The 18,421-nt window shown below is 41.8% G+C and overlaps 1 protein-coding gene across 7 annotated transcripts in view; it reads right to left on the bottom strand.

Moving 5' to 3' along the window:
- The window catches only part of TBCE (tubulin folding cofactor E), a 36,007-nt gene extending 17,599 nt beyond the window's left edge, over nt 1-18,408 (bottom strand). For 2 of the 7 annotated variants that reach the window (XM_075146473.1, XM_075146474.1), the window contains exons 1-4: nt 12,183-12,347; nt 11,598-11,731; nt 9,584-9,668; nt 277-465 (exon numbers count right to left, since the gene is read on the bottom strand). In XM_075146473.1, the coding sequence (XP_075002574.1) occupies nt 277-465; nt 9,584-9,668; nt 11,598-11,697 (374 nt within the window). In that variant the 5' untranslated portion in view covers nt 11,698-11,731; nt 12,183-12,347. Of the gene's footprint in view, nt 1-276; nt 466-9,583; nt 9,669-11,597; nt 11,732-12,182; nt 12,380-13,281 lie in introns of those variants that run through there. The other 5 variants (XM_075146472.1, XM_075146476.1, XM_075146471.1 and 2 more) reach the window with 5 other exon arrangements.
- Between the last annotated feature and the right edge of the window lie 13 nt (nt 18,409-18,421).

Genomic DNA, 18,421 nt, shown 5'->3' with positions numbered 1-18,421 from the left:
CCCTAAACATCATCACCACCTACTTTGTGAAATCAAAATGAGGATTGTGAGCACTCAAACACGACATAATCCCAGTTCCTACTCGTAAAACAGGTGAATTATGAAGCCACAATAGGAAGATTTCTTGTCTCTTCCACCATAGCGCAGTTTGGCTTACTTTTAGAGATATGACAATATTATATAGAAGGCAGCCAGCTTCCTTTTCTTACAGTTGAACTACTACTTGACTAATCAATCGCTAAGAGTGTATCTTAGATTTTCATATATTACACTTGCCTTTGTTGTTCTGCAATAGAATCCATGCCAACAAATTCCACAGGCTTCTTTCCAAATACTAATGTATTCTCTGTCCCATGTTGAACGTCTTGCTCATTGTTCAATCCGTACCGATCCTTTACTGCAGTAAGAAAATCTACTCCAAAATTTGCCTTGTTTGGCCGGATAAACGATCCTCCTCTAGGATGCCTAGAGCAGGGCAGCCAGGAAAAGGTGAAATATGAAAAGTTATCATAAGAATGACTAATCTCAAAAGTACTAATGATTACTTTTTTAAAATACTGGGAACCAAAGCAGTCAAAAGGCAATTCTACTGGCTAATTTTAGATATCACTGTTCCCACTCAGTGAGACCAGGTAAGACTTGCAAAGTATCTTTGATAGTATTTGACCCAACAAGTTCACATTGTGAGATGCCACGAGAACTGAAGCACCAGATCTCCAAATGTACTTACACATCAAAATTACAATGTCAGTGCCATTATTAGAAATAATTGCTCTGTTGTTTCCAGACTCATCATGAACTCAGTTTTCCCAGAAAATTAAGTTTCTGCCTAAGGATAGACACAAAGTTATGTAATCATACAACAAATGTGTCTGGAGTTCTACCACAGCCTAAGGCCCGTAGGAAAACTCAGAATAGTCATTGCCTCATTTTATTTTACTTGAATAATTAACTGGAAGTTCTAAAAGAATGCAGCGTTGTCCTTCCATCCACACAAATGACACAAGATGCAAACTGTACCACTTGGAACTCTTATACAAACTCAAATTTTAAAAAATTCTGATACTAACTTGGTAACAATTTTAAAACTGAATATTCAACAGAATTATCCAGCTAATGTATGTTCTACACAGTCCTATCAAGTTTCTTAGTTTTTCTTGAGCACTGAAAAAACTTTATTGCATGACAATTTCTTGCCATGCAATTGCTTTGACAATTTCTATCAAAGTTAGCAAGGAAACACAGTATCTAGGAAGAAGACAAGTTGTGAGAATGGTATCACAGAGCAGATGGAGGATTTGATAGGAGGATCAGCCAGAAAACAGCAGGAAGAAAATTGGTAGTTATGATTATCTGTCTGCCTTCCAGCTGAGAAGAGTACAGACTTTGGTTGGAAAGTACCCAGAAGGAAGAAATTACTTATGAAAATAAAACTCCTCTTTTCAAAACAGCATGTAAATGTCACGTGGCTAATTAGCAAACCATAATATAAACCACCAATGCTACAGAGTTCAAAATTCTCTCAGAAAAACAGTAACTAGAGACCCTGAATCCTATGGACCTATTACAAGTAGATGGAATAGCTTGGGCACGATATATGCACGTTTTTATTGAAAAATCAGTACTGGAAATTGCCTGTGCCAGTTTTATTCATTAACATTTCCAATACTTATTTAAGTTCACTCATATTCTAAAGAAGGATCTGGGTAGAAACTAGATATTATTTACTTTAAAAATATTTTCAGTCTAGTTTTGTAGTGACCAAGTTTAGAGCCCAATGATTACAAAACAAGCAGAAAGGCATACTCTTACAGAATGTAAGTCCAGTGTGTACTTTCATGTTCAATAAACATTTTCAATTCTCTACATTTTTAATCCAGTAACCTTCTCTTAAGTTTTTCCTTCCGTTCCTTTGAAGTCTTCACAGCTTGCAAACATTTGGCTAGTTTAAATGTTAAACTTCCTCAAAGGTAAAGATTATGTGACTCTTTCTTAACACCACTTCTTAAAACAGTAAATGACATTTTCACCATCTTAACCATGACATCTCTTACCTGTGAAGTATACCACTTTTGCATTTAATTAAGTCAAACAGCTTCACAAATGGCAGATAGTGCAGGATTCTACTTGGAGCTCTGGAAAGAAAACTTGTACTCTTGTCTATCTGTAATTCACCCTAGGTCCTGCTGTATTTTTATTCTGATATCTCCTGTCCTTCTTCCTGTCACCTTGATTCTCCCCATTTTGTCATTGCCATCCCTCTGCACTCAAGAGTTTTGCTACTTTTCTTCCTCTGCTCTCCCCAACCCTCTCACCAGAGCTAATCTAGACGCCCACATCTGCATCCCTCCTGTCACGCCATTTATCCCTGTCGTAGCCAAGCCCTTTGGGTCTCTCCACCACCATACCCGTTCCTAAGCCCATTTCTGGCCTCTCAGGTCACCATTTCTATTGGCATCTCCTTCCTCATTGTCTTTGCAGGAGCCTGTTCTATCCCTAGGAAAAAATGCAAGGGAAACTAGCTACCTTGCCTCTTGTCATTTGAAGCTACAGGAAAAGTATGGTGCATTTCTCTCTCAAGACCCTTCTGTTTTTTGTTTTGATCATAGGGTTTCTCTCTCCTGTTCCTATCACTTCTAAGCACTATGCATGCTATCTTATCTAATGTATACTCAAATCCATTCCATAGCCTAAGTTTCTTTTTCAGTTCCATTCTATTAATTTGATCTACTTTTTCAAGAACTGTCACAGAGAAGGACAGAAAAGGAGACTGCAATAGGAACCTATTTTCAGGCAAAATGATTGTGTGTTCAAGGAGAGAGGTCACTTACCTGTAACTCGTTTTCCCTAAAATACACTGCTTGTATTAACTTTCACACTGGGGAAAATGAACTGTACAAGCCATATGTACTATCGAACAACTAACGTACAGCACCTGGACTCATGAAAAAGCACACGTATTAGCAATCAGTCTCCGTAACTGGGAACTAAACAGATAAATCCTAATCCAAAGAGTCATCCAGCATGCCTATCATGAGATTGAAGAACCTGCAGACTACTGATCAACCTGACTTAAGATGAACATTCAAAAGTCTGAGAACAGGGATTTTGCTCCCATGTGTGTAAAATGTCCTGCAGCCAGGACAATGCACGGTGCAGAAATGAAGTGGTAGAAGATAGGCCCCAATTTCCTTAAGCAGAAAATCTGGAATGTGCCCAAGTGGGGCTCTGACAACCAGCTGGCACTGGTTAATACTGACACTTCTTACTGCCTTTTAAAATAGAGAGGTTGACCCCAATCTCAGAAATCAGCTTGTAGGACACTTCCTATTCATAATTCAGTAGCCTGAAGCAATACTAGCTAGCATGCCTAGGGCCTTGAAAGATATTCACTAAAATTTAGATTAGCTATCAGTTTCCACTGGTTAACCATTTCACTGAATAAAGAGGAAATTTGGCATCATTCTTCTTTGCTAATGTAAAACAAAGTGGTGGCACTGCTCATCATTACAGGTACATGATGGCTCTTCATAGGCTAGAGAAATGTCACACACATACAGTTCGCAGAACGTGAAGAATAATGCAGTAGTACCTGAACTGAGTTCTGCCAACAGTTACACACTTCAGCTGTCTGACTGCAGGAGCAAGCTTCTGAGCCAAGGAGAGAGATCTCAGCTTTATCAGCCTAGATAGTAAAGGTGGATGGAAGGGCTTCTTTGCCCAGTACTGGCTGTTTGCAATGATTATCTCAAGGCAATTATCATCATGACTGGGGCACACACACTACAAAGCTCATAAGGTGTCATAAAATATAGCCGGTTGAATTCATGCATGTCTTTTCTAGATACGCTCTGAACAAATCTCTTCCTTATAGGGGAAGGTGCTCAACAAACCAGACTTCTTTTAGAAGAATCTACACACTGCAGTAAAGAAATCCCTTCAAGTTTTACAACAGTCCGTGGCAGCCGTGGCATCAAACAATGCTTTTAAGTGACACCTAACACTAATTTGCTATGGTGTATCAAATTCCTGACTGCACAGCAGAAGCTTTGCGAACATCAGCAAGAACTTGACGTTCTTGCAAGTTTACCTTAGTCAAACAGCCATGAAAGCTGAGTCTGAGCTTTCACAAAACAAGGAAAGACAGACAGACATCTGCAGTTCCAGATGCTATCTTAAGGTTCTGCTGGTGCACAGGACATGTTTGAATAGTGGTTAGGGACAACAGTTTTGTTTCCACACTGTTCTATTGACAGCAGAGAGCAGAATTCTCTGATGGGTGCAGTGACACACAGTGAAACAATCAAAACTTCCTAACCGAGACCTTCTGAGGCTAAAAGGAATCTTGGGAACACATTCTCCCCTTCCTAAATGGCAACTGCTTTTTCTTCGTAGACTCTAAAATGATACTGACATCTTCCTGTATTTGAAGAGTTTGTTTGTGCTCTAAGTAGGTATTCCTGGAGGTGAATGTGTCATTCTTGAAGGAGAGAGTGTCTAATTTAATATAAACAGATCTTCTTTTGGGCAGGAACATAAATTTCCTGCAAACAGTAACATCTGATTGGTCAAAACTGCTGTCTGTAAATTTAAAAACATGTCCATGAGCCACTTATAAAACTCACTGAAGAAGGAAAAACTGAAAACATGTAACGCCTTTGCCAGGATAAATTGGCATTTCAGGACTACACAAATACACAAAAGTCAAAGTTCCCACCAGAAGAAAACTTAGTAACACAAAGGGGGAAAAAAGGCCACAAAGATCTGAGAAGCAATTGCAATTCTGCCAGGCAAACATCACAGAAACAAGCTTTACTGTACTTCCCTCTGTTTCTCTGTCAAACCTGGGGAAACAGATTACAATTTAATATGGTCAATACTTCTACTAACAGTATCTGCTGAAATATCAAGATTCCTCTGCAAAGTGATCTGGGAAGAACAAAACATTCTTTAGCAGGGGGGAACGTTTATGACTCAAAGTACTCTAAATGTGTGATACAGCCAAATGTTATTCCCATCTTGTGAGGTAAGCAGGGAAGTATGTCATCTACTGCTGGGGAATCCACACATCTCCCCCTGCACAATGGCAAGGATAAAAACAGCTGCTAAAATAGCAATGCCAGTGTAAACACTATGTGTGACTGCAATACCCAAAACTGACTGCGAGGAGGGCTGAGGAGGAAGATGACCCTTCTGCCAGATTAAACAGGGCAGGGAGGACTCCACTTGAGGGAAAGCGTAAAAGAAGCTTGAACATCTGTAACTGTAAGGAGAAAGAAGAGGGTACCAGAGCAGCAGTCAAAACCTGGTTTGATGCCATCAAAAGACACCCCACCAGCAGCACATCTCTGCCTAGGCCAGACAGAGCTGCCTCCTGGTCAGATGCCGCGGTGAGCTTGTGCCCAGAGAGGACAGACATCATGGAGAGCAACATATACGCCCCACATCTCAGTGGGCACGTGTGACCTCAGAGGTGCTTTCTACCAGCATGCACGTTAACAGACTACAGGAAGCAGCACAGGGACACAGAAGCTGGAGCACCCACGTCTCCCGCAGGAGGCGTGTAGAGCTAAGGCACTCGTGTTCCCAGGGGAGGTGCGCGTGCTTGTAACCCACATCTCCCAGGGGAGCACATGCATATAACTGTGTGAATGGGTCTGTGCAACAAGAACTTATTTGAAAGCATACTCATGTTTCAAAAGCTGTATATAAGTTTTAACACTATTTTAACGCTTGATTACTCCTCCTCTCTCATGAAGGACTGTAGAACACAGCTTATTTGAATTACATGATACACTACTGCAACAGAGAGCTAAAATAATAGCTTCCTCAGTTATTAGGAAACAAGACTTTATTATCAGGAAAAAAAAAAAAATCACAAAAATGCCACTGGAGTATGCATTGCCATTTCCAGCTAATCCAGGGTTGATGAACATGCTCATGATGTCAGCATATTTTGAAGTACGGCTGTTTCGTTCTTTGGTTCTCATATTCTTAAGAAGTTTAATTAGCACATAATATATGACCCAGATAAACGTACTGCCATGAAACATAAAAGCTTAGGTCATATTTCCAAAAAACTTAATACAAAGACCACATATAGCTGTAAGCAGACTTACTGATTTACCCAAATAAGGACTACAAAGAAGATCCTCTGGTAATGAGAATCCCAAATTCAGTTTATTTTCCTCTTATAACCTCATTTTGAAATGTCACTCGGAAAGATTTTTTTTTTAATATTAAAATTGAATATGAAAATATTAAATTATTTTCAAAATTACCTTAAAAAGAATTTTAAAATCTCCTTTCATTGCATTTGTTTATAGTACAAGCTACTCCATCAGCTGCTTCTGCTTATCAGAATTCAGGGAGTGAGCAAAGTAGGCTTGTAAGCAAAGTATACTACCAATAAGATTTTTGGGGGAAAAAAAAAAATAGAAATTTTATTTATTTTTATATATGTGTATACATTATATAAAGAATCATAATTTTCACCCCCCCAAACAGTAGTAGTAAAGAGCTGACATTTTAGGTTGTGGGGTTTTTTATTTTTATAGTATCTTTTTGATAAACTTAAGTTTGTTTTTTACTTAAGTTTGCCTACATCTTCACAATTGGTACATGAACTACAAACCAGTCTGCACACAGAAAGTTATGTCTGTGAGTTATGGTTGACTTCTAGAACTATTATTTATTCTCTTAGGCTCTAGAAGGACTTTCTCTGATTAGAACAAAGCAAAGTACAAAGAACAAGTATTGTAAGATCAACATGCTTAAAGATCACTACATTTAAATTTGTTATGGGTATGTGCAGCTTCACTCAAAAAGTTGATTCTTACAACAAGAATTGAGATCACTATCTGATATCTCATCTCCTGGGAGCACACTAATGCTTGCTAGAAAAGCAAGAGTCTATACACATGTATATAAATATTATACACACACAAATGTAAAGCACTCAAGTTTCTGAAAAATATCCACAACATGTTCGATTGCTTCTTCTGTCCAGGGAGATTCAGAATGGCCAGCCAATTACTTTTATTATTTCTCCTACAGCAGAATATAACTAGCTTCAACTTGGAAAGTGCTTCAATTAAATTCAAAGCATTTAAGAAGCAACTTTTGCTAATACATACATTCAAAAGACATGGTTGCTCTAAGACCACAATTTCCAATTCTTTAGCTAAGAAAAATCCAGCAATGTTTAATTTTTTTCCTTGCATTAAGTGTGCTTATCCTCCTTAAGCCTTGCTTTATTATTATTATTAGATACAAGGGAAAAAATATCCAGCTTTCACAGGTGGGGGATTTTTTTTTTTAAATTATTTTTTTAAAGAATAGATTTTGTTTTATCATCTCATATTCTGATAATGATGTCTCTAGGGCTTCCACCTTACACAAATGTAGAAGTTAAGAAGATACAGACTAAAAATTCTGATTTGCGCTACTGAACGTAATCTACCCTTCCCTGTCGATGCCTGTTTGGCTACAGGTAAGAGAGAGTATTCCCAGAAAGGATTTCAAAATAGCTATTTTTTAATTTTGAATTATTTAATAGATAAATTATTCTGCTGATTCAGTCTGAGACCAAACGGCTCTACTTGCTGGCTTGAGAACAACTTTGATCTGAACTGATAATGAAGTATATTCTCTAACAAGCCCTGAACTGCTGCCAGGTCTCAATACAAATACAGCAGCCTCCTTTGCTACCTCAGGGAATTCCATTTGTCCCCAGAAGATCTTTTGGCAGATAAAAAACTAGACGTACTTTTCCCACAATAATAATTTTAATCTTTTTTTTTTTTTCCTTCTATGTGACATTTTACAGCAACAGTTCTAAGTCCCTTCCACATCATGTTCCTATATTCAGATAGGAGAAAGTGACAAGACTCATCTACTTATAAAAATGGAAATTATCAAAATTTCACAAGCTGAAAACACATGCTCAAAGGTTAGCAAATGCATGCACTGTTACTACATGCTTTTAATTATTCTTTTGGAGGAAATTCTCGTAACAAATTTTCTCTGTTGCATCATCCATTGAGAGCAAAACAAAGTGCACGTACAAATACACCACCTCTGGCTCTGGAAAAATCTTTGAGCTATGACTAGCCAAAGCTACTGAGACTCTGGAAAACTGTCACTATGTACTTTTCTTGTTCTTTCACACTTCTTCAGTCATCTGCTATTAGCCAATGTCAGAAGCAGAAAACTAAGCAAGACAAATCTTTGGACTGACTTCATCCAGCTATTCTTATGACATTCACTTACATGCAAGTAGAAAAAAAGGATGATTTGCTCATCCTTTCATCGATGGCTTTAACTTTTTCAAGATAATTAATATGAGGAATTAATTTCAGAGAAAAGTCGTCTTACATTTTCCAACAAAGCAAAGCAAAGACACATCCAAAAGCAAGACCACAGACAACTTTTAATTTCTTTTCTTGGTTTGACACTTTCTTTCATATTTTCAAAAGCTTTCTATTAATTCTGAGTGCTCATTGTCACAGGTTGATTTATATTAGATTCACTTCACTTGAACGAGCACTTCAACAGTTAGGAACAAACTGTAATCAAACCACCCTTTTACAGTTATTACCAGCCTTGGAAAGTAGGAGGTGGACAAAGACCTAGAAATCTCTCCATTTCATCTTATTAAGATAAGACTGGCTGTGATCCAGTGGTCAAAACAAACATCCATGTAACGCCACATCCTTTCTCCAAAAGCTGCCAATAGAAAACGGTTGGGAAAAATACGACAACAGGGCAAGTATTTTAATGATATAGCCACAGAATATTCTCTCATCCTTCACCACTTCAGTGCTCAGGAACTTACTGAGCTAGCAGCCCTTAGTATTTAAGAGCCGTTGATGACTCTTCTTCTATGAACTCGTCCAGTTATTTTTTCAACTCATAGACTTTTAGCTGCTGCAGTGTCCTCTGACATGGAAATCAACAGCTTGCTGCTGTTACCATCAACGCTAGAGTCCTGTATTCCCCAATTTCAAACATGTTAAGCACTCGAGTCTTTAAACTTAAATGTAATGCATGTATATACTTAAAAAACCCCACACAGTTACACTGTGTTTTGCACGTATTAAATGCAAGCGAACGTATTTAACAATTCCTCAGGGATACAAATATAATCCAAATCCTTATCAGGAACTTGGTATTTTCCCTTAACAAGATACATGCAAGTCATCTGAAGTCCAAATCTAAACTATATTTGAGACAGTTAATACAGACCAAAATTTCACTTCAGAATTACCCAAGGAAGCCTAAAGTACAAGGTCTAAACCTACTAAAGGTAATATTAATAACATCCAAAAGTCACATTTTATTACATAACTCTGAAAACATGACTTGTATTTTCTAAGTATTTACCATATTCTAATACCTGTAACTGGATTAGTAACAATGCAACAGCCTTTATGGCATAGCTAGTCACAGCATTCAGATTTATTATCTTTTTAATAGCAGCCAACTGATAACAAAAGGGTTTGCCCTAAAAATTGCAAAAGGGCATTTTCCCATGACCATCTTGTCAATACACATGACATGCCAACACTGTGAATCAACTCACCTGCACTTAAAATACTGTGTTCCTTCATAGGTACCATCATGCTTTCCTCTCTGAGGATCATCCCATTCCACGCCAAGCCAAATTCCTGAAAAATATGGTAGATACATTTTCAAATTTATGGCATCATAGCCATAGGAATCATGGTTGGAAGGAACCTCTGAACTTCATCTAGCCTAACCTTCTCTCTCAAGCAGGAGATTATCACCAGCATTAAAACAGGTCAGCCAGGTAAGTCTTTACTCAGCCAGATCTTGAAAATCTCCAAGGAGAGAAAGATTCCAACTTATCTGGGCAGCCTATTGCAGTGCTGCATTACTTCTGTAGCGAAAAAGATTTTCCTGCTGTCCAATTTGAACCTTTCCAGATGCAATATGTGGCCATTGTCCCTTATTATATAATCTAATACTAATAAGAAGAATTTGCCTGTGTCATCTTTGTAACCATCTGTCAAACAGCTGCAGGCAGCTATTAGATGCCACTTAATCTTCTCTTCATCACACTGACCAAGCCCAGATCCGTCAACCTCTCTTCACAATTGTACGTGCCACACGTACGTAGTCTATGCCCTTGATCACCCTGGCAGCCCTCCACTGGATCCTCTCAAGTTTATCCGCATCCCTCTTGAACTGGGATGGTCCCAAACCAGATACATTATTCCAAGCGCAACCTTATCAAGAACCCCTGCCCCGGGAGGGGGATAACAGCTTCCTTTGATTGGCCGAGTTCATCGTTCTAAGGTAACCCAGTACAACATATCTCGTGCTTGTGACAAGAGCTCACTGTTGGCTCATACTCATGACAGTATCCACCTTAACTGCCAAGTCCCTTACAATAGACCCTGTGGGCTGCTAATGCTTCCCGGTCTGTACTGATACATGGGTTTATTTCACACTACATGTGGAAATTTATAAATTTATCCTTCTTGAATCTCTTAGGCCCAAACCTAAAGTTCGTAAAGCTTGCTCTGGATTGCAATTCTGTCTTTTGTCACATCAGCCAGTTGACGCTGAACTCTGTTCATTATCTGAGACACTTAAACAACACAGAACCCAGCATTTATTTCTGTAGTACTCATGCATTACCAGGTATCAAGTCATTCATTACCACTTTTCCACTTGACAGACCTGTGGGCTTTCAACGCACTAACAGTCCATTCATCTAGCTTATATTTCGCCAGCTTCCAAATAAGATTCTTTATAGAGACACTATTAAATGACACTAAAGTCAAGGAATATCACATCCCCCATTCTCCCTTTGTCCACATTCCCTGTCATATCATCACAGAAGGTAATTAGGTTTGCCAAGCACAACTTGTTCTTCTTTACAAGTATCAAGTATTCCAAACCACCATCTTGTCCTTCATAGGCTTGGAAATGGACTCCAAGGGCACATGCTACATGATCTTTCCAGGAACTGAAGTGAGGCTGATGAGTCTACGGTTCCCTGGTCATCCTTGCCTCTTCTAGAACTGTATGCAAGGCTAGTCTCCTTCTAAGCAACAGCAGTCTCCTCATCCTGTCACCACAACTTTTCAAAGATGACATATAGTGCTCTCACAATCAGACTGGTCAGACCTTTCAGCAAGCTGGGCTGAGTTTTATTTGTCCCCATGAATTTGAATATGTTATCAAAGGAGTGCCTAGCCTGTTGATCTGCTGCTGCTGCCTGTCTCTCTCCTTCCTAGACTATGCCAGTACACAGAGATCAGGGAACAGACTGTTTGTGAAAACTAATGGAAAAAGGAAGGCACTAAGATCTTTCCGCTGTAAGAAAAAACATAACCAATTTCAACCAAAAGTACTTCTTACACTCCTTTTGAAAACTCTGACTTCTAAAAAAACCCAACAACTTATCTAGATTAGAAGTTGACATATTTACACAAGAACAATGAGAAAAAAACGATTTGTAAATTGCCACACTCTACTTGAAAATTTTTTTTCAATTAAGAGGAACATAATTAGAATTTTGAAAACAACCATTAAACGTGAAGGTTATTTACTAATGTGATGTTCACCTGCTGTAGGAGGAACGCTGCCAACATAGCGCACAGTTGCATACTGCGTGCCACACAAGACTCTTCGACCCAGTGCATCAGAAGGCGCCCAGGCAGTCATCCTGGGAAAACTGAAGTCTGAGCTACCCGCAGACCTGCAGAGACAGAAGCGATACCCTTAACACACACAAGTCACCGCTCTCATAAGCCCCCTACCTCGACTTGCTTTTTTACTGCCTAGCAGCACGCTGGACCCCCGCAGCTGAGCTTTGCCCTCCCAGCTCTCCCGTGCCCCCAGCACCCCCACTGCCGCTGCGGGAGCAACCCCCACTACGGAGCAGCCTCCTTTGGCGGTGCTTTCAAGCCACAGACCGCAAACCGCCCTCTGCCCTCCCAGCAGCGGGGATCACGGCGGGCCCCCCCGCCCGCCTGGGTCACGGCACTACCAGGAGAGTCCAGGCAGCCGCCCCCCGCCCCCGCCCCGCGAGAGACCGTTACTCCACAAGGCTCGGGCCGGCAGCGCGCGCGGCAGGTACAGCTACTAAAGTCAGCCACCGCCTCCTGGCCGGGGGCGAAGCAGCCGCAGGCGGAGGGCAGCTAACGCACCGGGCGGGGGGAGCAGCCCCGGGCCGGGCCCACACGCCGGCTCGCCCTCTTCGCACTCGCGCCACCAACAGCTCCAAGCACAGCCTGCCCCACCAGCACCTCTTCCGCCCTGCGCGGACTGACAGCTGTCACCCCGCCCCGTCTGGCCTATCGACGCGTTCCCATTGGCCCCAAGCTCCCAGTGCCGCCCTAGCTTGGCCGCTATTGGCCTACCCCCATCTTCGACCCCGCTCAAGTCACCGCCTTCACGAGCAATCGACGTAGGGCGTCGCCGCCGTAGGGCTTTCTGGGTAGTGCAGTTCGCCGAGGCGGCCACGCCGCGCCGGCTTGCCGTCCCTGGACTACACCTCCCAGTATGCCGTGGGGCGAGAAGCGGGCGCTCTGATTGGGCGAGCGGGGCCCGAGGCGCGGCGCCCAGCCTCAAGGCCGCCCGGGGCGGGGCTGGGGGGAGAGGCGGTCCGGTGGGAGCTCGCCTGTCGGGGCCGGGGGGTGTCCCGGTCGTTCCCGGCCCCCACTGAGGGGATTCCGCCTGCCCGGTGCGGGCGCTGGGGCCAGGGGACCTCGGCCGGCCTGGGAGTAGCCACGGATTTGCGGCGGGCTTATAAGGAGGTGGGGAAGTTTCCCCAGGAAACTGCTGCCGTGTTAGCGTGTTAAAGCAGCCGTATAGCTGTCAGTCTGATATCGAGCAAGATATTGTTATAACTGATTCAGCACGTGGCTGATTAATAATTAAAAGCAAGCAATGGATTCAGCATCCAGCAGCACGGGTTCACGGGACCCGATCTTGTCAGGCTGTGCTGGCTGGGCCTCTTTGGGATCGAACCACTGGTTTGTTCGATTCAACTAACGTCGGTGGATCCGACTGGCTTAGCACGTTTAGGAGCAAGCATTTTCTGCCATAATGCAAGTTGTGCGTTGAACAAAGGCAGAAAGGCCACATTTAAAGGCTGGGGCCTTCTCCTGGGAGACAGCGACTGAGGAGAACGTGGGCGTCTCAGCAAGCGGCAGCAAGTTCCCCTCGTGCAACATCTGTCCAGGGGAACTAGTGTGCTGCTTGGTTTTACATAAACAAGCATACAGAACAGAAAAGTTGTATTACCTCAGTATGTGGTACTGCTACTTTTGTTGCTGCATTTATTTCAATATCCACTATTTGAGAAAAATATCAATTAACTGGAAGAGGATCCAGAGAACAGCCGTAACAATTAGAGAACACAGCTTATAAAAAAAAAGAATCGAAGTGTCCAGTGTGTATAGATTAACGGCAAAAACTGAAAGACTTGACTGTATTCTTTAAGTAGCAATTGCTGGGGAACAGAAACTTAGTAAGAGCTCTTCAGTTCCACAGAGACAGGTATGGCAAGATCTAATAGCTTTCACACCGTTCTGTGGTTATAAAATCAAAGTATCCTAGTTGACATTTTCCACATTTGTTCATCTCTGATGTCCTTCATATTTCAAAATCTCATAACAACTTAATTCAAACAGTATCATTTGAATTTTGGGACCACAAAGGCTGAAACAATCACAATAGTAAGTAATCAAGAAGCTATTTCACTGCTGTGCCTCTGCTTCTATTACATTACATAATTCTGTACACTCTTTTGGCAGGCAGCATATTAGTACTCTTTGCTCTGATTCTGTGATATTGATTACAGAAATCAAGTACAAGTTTTTGGTAATGCTAGTATATTCCAATCAAGGTAATCTGGATAATACGTATATTCTTTGGCATGCTGATGGCTTGCATCTTCAAGCAACAGGCTTTGAGGGCGTGCTTTCCTGTTTGGCATAAAGCAGCTGCTCCCCAAAGGGGCATTCCGGTGAAGATCTCTGTGCCTTTACCTTAGAGTCTTCTTTGCCAAAAGTAATGTGTTTTCTTTGGCCAGCTAATGTCTTTGGAAAAAAATAGATACCCTAGTCCTTCTTCCACATCTTTGGTGGTGTTGCTGTCTCGTCTGGGTTCCCGAGCCCATTCACCTCCCGCAGAGGGCACCCTTCGAACGATCTGTTCCAGTTTTGAATGATGCTGAAGCTACACAGATAGTGGTAGGACAGCAGAAACAATGGTAGTAAGCCCTCTTGCTCTCCTTTGCTGACTCATTCACTGTTCGTGAGTACAAACCTGAGAGCATGCTCCACTTTGTTTGACTGCATGTCAGGAAAGGTGTTGAAAACAAGAAAATACTTTTCACTATCTTTCTGACCCCAGCAGCACGTCTGATAGGTAATTCAGCCATTCTCAGAATCTACATGCATGTTGTTGAATTTATGTATTTAGTATTTCTAAAATGATAATGAGAATAGCATAACTTACTGTTTATTCTTTCTATTTCTTTACATCTCTTGTTTCTTCTGTTTTAGCACTGTAATCAACAAATAGCTGTAATTGATCCAATGTATCTGACAAGAAACAGGGCAGTCCCAATGCCAATAAAACAATGAGACCAATTTAACATTTTCACCTCTTCACCTAGAATTGCAACTTCTGCATTTTATAAGCACCTAAGTGAAAAAGGATTTAACTTCAGAATTTATTGAACATTCATTTGGTTGGTGTAAAATATAAGAGATTACGTTTATAGCAGTTTTTACATTTCTGGGAATAGCAATGACAATTCCTGCATATGGTTTTTACTTTGACCTGTACACCCCATCTCAGCCCCAAAATGAAGAGAGTGTAAGTAGCAACAGGTTCTTCAGCTGAAGCCACAGAAAAACTGTAGGAGTTAGTTCCATGTGTCATGTACTAACTCTGCACTTATATGAAATTCTATTTCTAAAGAACTTTGTAGTTTTTTTCTTGCTAACACTTCTGTTTTTTTTTCTTTTAATTTGTTCACATGGCCTTGGTGTCAGCCTGATTTTTATAACTTAAGTTGGTGAAAAGTTGTTATGCGTCCCTCAGCTAAAAGAAGTTCACGGCAGAATAACATATACTAGATTACAGCAAGAGAAGAGGCCAGGTTTTATGTGTATTTCAAAAAAGCATAACCAAAAATGTATGTGTTTGCCATTTTTCCTTTTACAGACTTCAGTAATTACTTTACTGAGTGGTTAAGTAACTTATACCATATGCTCCAGAAATAACAACTGAACCATTATGAAGAGAGTGAAAATAATCAAAAAAAGATGCAACTGCTTACTGATAGCATATAATTTATATACCGGCAGAGTAGAGAGTATTTTTATGGATTGTTTTGGAGTTTAAAAGCAGAAAATTATCTACGATTTCCCTTCACATCAGAGTTAGTCTTTCACACAAATTCATGTCAGGTTTTGCAGTGCTTTCCCTGAAGTGTCATGTTAGGCCTTCTTGGGGTATCTCCCATGGTTCTCTATGCTGTAGTAAACCGAGATGCTCAGTAAATGCCTTTTCAATGAGTTAAGTGAGAACTTCTTTGTTCCATAGGGCACACAGGTGAGGAACACTATCGGGATTCATGTGGTTTAACCTGCATCTTTACTATAAATTTTGCAGATAATATGCTTGAATGGAAGTGAATTAATGAAGCATGGATTACTCCTAGCCACACCTCACAAAGGTGCATTCTAAAGTAATTCTAAAAAAATGCTGCAGGAAAGGTGAACACTGGTGCTCAGCTATGATAAAAGTTATTCAGGAAGGATGTTAATGTGAGGTAAGAATCAAGTCAAGTAGGCACGTAGCAGATTATGTTTCCCTGGCTTCAAGAATAGAAAGATTGTTAAAGAAAAATACAGTAATGAAACAATGTACTCTTTGTTTTATCTGTACCTTTAATCAAAACCTTAAGATTATATATGCAAGTTATATAAACTATCAGAATAAATAATTTTTAACTTTAATCTCTCGTACATTCTATTTGGAAAGCAAGAAGGGAAGCTCAGGGAAACTAACCACGCTCTTTAGCCTTTCTTAACAAAGTGAAGGAGATGCTGTAAAATGAGGTGAAATTATATGAGGCAGCCTTAGGAGCCTAAAATGGTTTCTCTTAGTCTCTCAAACCCTTTCCTTGGCTCTGCTCTTGCCTGTGTCCACCTGCCAGCTCTGACATTCATCAGGCTCTTGCTGAGTGGGATAATTCATTAACCCAGACAAAAATTAACTCCTCTCCCCCAGGGCTAGCGAGTTAAGTTGTTTCACAGAAAGGTTTAACGAGCATTACCACCTGTGCCAGTTTTGCTGGGGTAGAGTTAATTTTCTTCATAGTAGCTACTATGGGGGCTGTGTTTTGGATTTGTGCTGGGAACAGAGTTGGTAACCCAGGGATGTTTTCGTTACTGCTGAGCAGTGCTTACACAGAGCCAAGGCCTTTTCTGCCCCTCACCCCACCCCACCCGCGAGGAGGCTGGGGGTGCACAAGGAGTTGGGAGGGGACACGGCTGGGACAGCTGACCCCAACTGAGCAAAGGGATATTCCATACCATATGACGTCATGCTCGGCATATAAAGCTGGGGGAAGAAGAAGCAAGGGGGGGACTTTGGAGTGATGGCGTTTGTCTTCCCAAGTAACCGTTATGCACAATGGAGCCCTGCTTTCCTGGAGATGGTTGAACACCTGCCTGCCAATGGGAACTAGTGAATGAATCCCTTGTTTTGCTTTGCTTGCGCGGGCAGCTTTTGTTTTACCTGCTAAACTGAGTTTTCTCACTTTTACCCTTCCAATTCTCTCCCCCATCCCACTGTGAGGGGAGTGAGCGAGTGGCTGTGTGGGGCTTAGTTGCTGTCTGGGGTTAAACCATGACAGTCCTTTTTGGCGCCCAATGTGGGGCTCAAAGGGTTTGAGATAACAACGTGCTAGATTGAATTTATACCTGTTATTGCTGTTTAGCTATTAATTGACAGGCTCCCATGCTTGCTTGCCTTATTGTATATTAGAGTTTAGCGCTCGTTAGTGGCTGCTTTTTGCTTTCCCTGCTTGCTGCGCTGCTGATCATCTTACTCTGCTGTGCCTGGGAACATTTTGATAACAGCAGTAGCCATGCACCTGGGCTGGCAGATGGCCAGGGTATCGCTGCTGTTTACTCACTAACCCCCAGGGCTAGTGAGTTAAGTTCTTTCACAGAAAGGCTTAATGAGCATTACCACCAAAGCAAAATAGGTGTTGAAAGCAAATGGGTAACTAGAGGGAAAGGAACTCAAGCTATATGGGACAAAAACAATTTATGGCAATATAAAATACATTACAGGCTTTAGCTTCTTGGAAGAAAAGTTTCTGGCATTTCCCCAGGGCTCAGTACTGGGGACAGTTCTGTTCAATATCTTTATCAATGATCTGGATGAGGGGATCGAGTGCTCCCTCAGTAAGTTTGCAGACGACACCAAGCTGGGCGGGAGTGTTGATCTGCTGGAGGGTAGGAAGGCTCTGCAGAGGGACCTGGACAGGCTGGATCGATGGGCCGAGGCCAACTGTATGAGGTTCAACAAGGCCAAGTGCCGGGTCCTGCACTTGGGTCACAACAACCCCATGCAACGCTACAGGCTTGGGGAAGAGTGGCTGGAAAGCTGCCCGGAGGAAAAGGACCCGGGGGTGCTGGTCAACAGCTGGCTGAATATGAGCCAGCAGTGTGGCCAAGAAAGCCAATAGCATCCTGGCCTGTATCAGAAATAGTGTGGTCAGCAGGACTTCAGAAGTGATTGTCCCCCTGTGCTCAGCACTGGTGAGGCGGCACCCTGAATCCTGTGTTCAGGTTTGGGCCCCTCGCTACAAGGACATTAAGGTGCTGGAGCATGTCCAGAGAAGGGCAGCAAAGCTGGTGAAGGGTCTGGAGCACAAGTCTTATGAGGAGCAGCTGAGGGAGCTGGGGCTGTTTAGTCTGGAGAAAAGGAGGCTGGGGGAAGACCTTATCATGCTCTACAACTACCTGACAGGAGATTGTAGCAAGGTGGGTGTTGGTCTCTTCTCCCAAGTAACAAGTGATAGGACAAGAGGAAATGGCCTCAGGTTGTGCCAGGGGAAGTTTAGATTGGATATTAGGAAAAATTTCTTCACCAAAAGGGTTCTCAAGCTCTGGAACAGGCTGCCCAGGGAAGTGGTTGAGTCACCATCCCTGGAGGTATTTAGAAGACTGGTAGATGTGGTGCTTAGGGACATGGTTTAGTGGTGGACTTGATGATCTTAAAGGTCTTTTCCAACCTAAATGATTCTATGATTCTATTCTAAGATTGCAGAAAACCTTGGATTACATTTGTGAAGGCACATGATGAACCAAGATTTAATGTTTCAAAAGCAGACCCAGACTATTTTGTTTGTCCA

The sequence above is a fragment of the Calonectris borealis genome, chromosome 3 (genome assembly GCF_964195595.1).
Source record: "Calonectris borealis chromosome 3, bCalBor7.hap1.2, whole genome shotgun sequence".
Lineage (NCBI taxonomy): Eukaryota > Metazoa > Chordata > Aves > Procellariiformes > Procellariidae > Calonectris > Calonectris borealis.
Note: the sequence above shows the minus strand (reverse complement) of the source record. Positions and strands in the feature narration are given on the sequence as shown.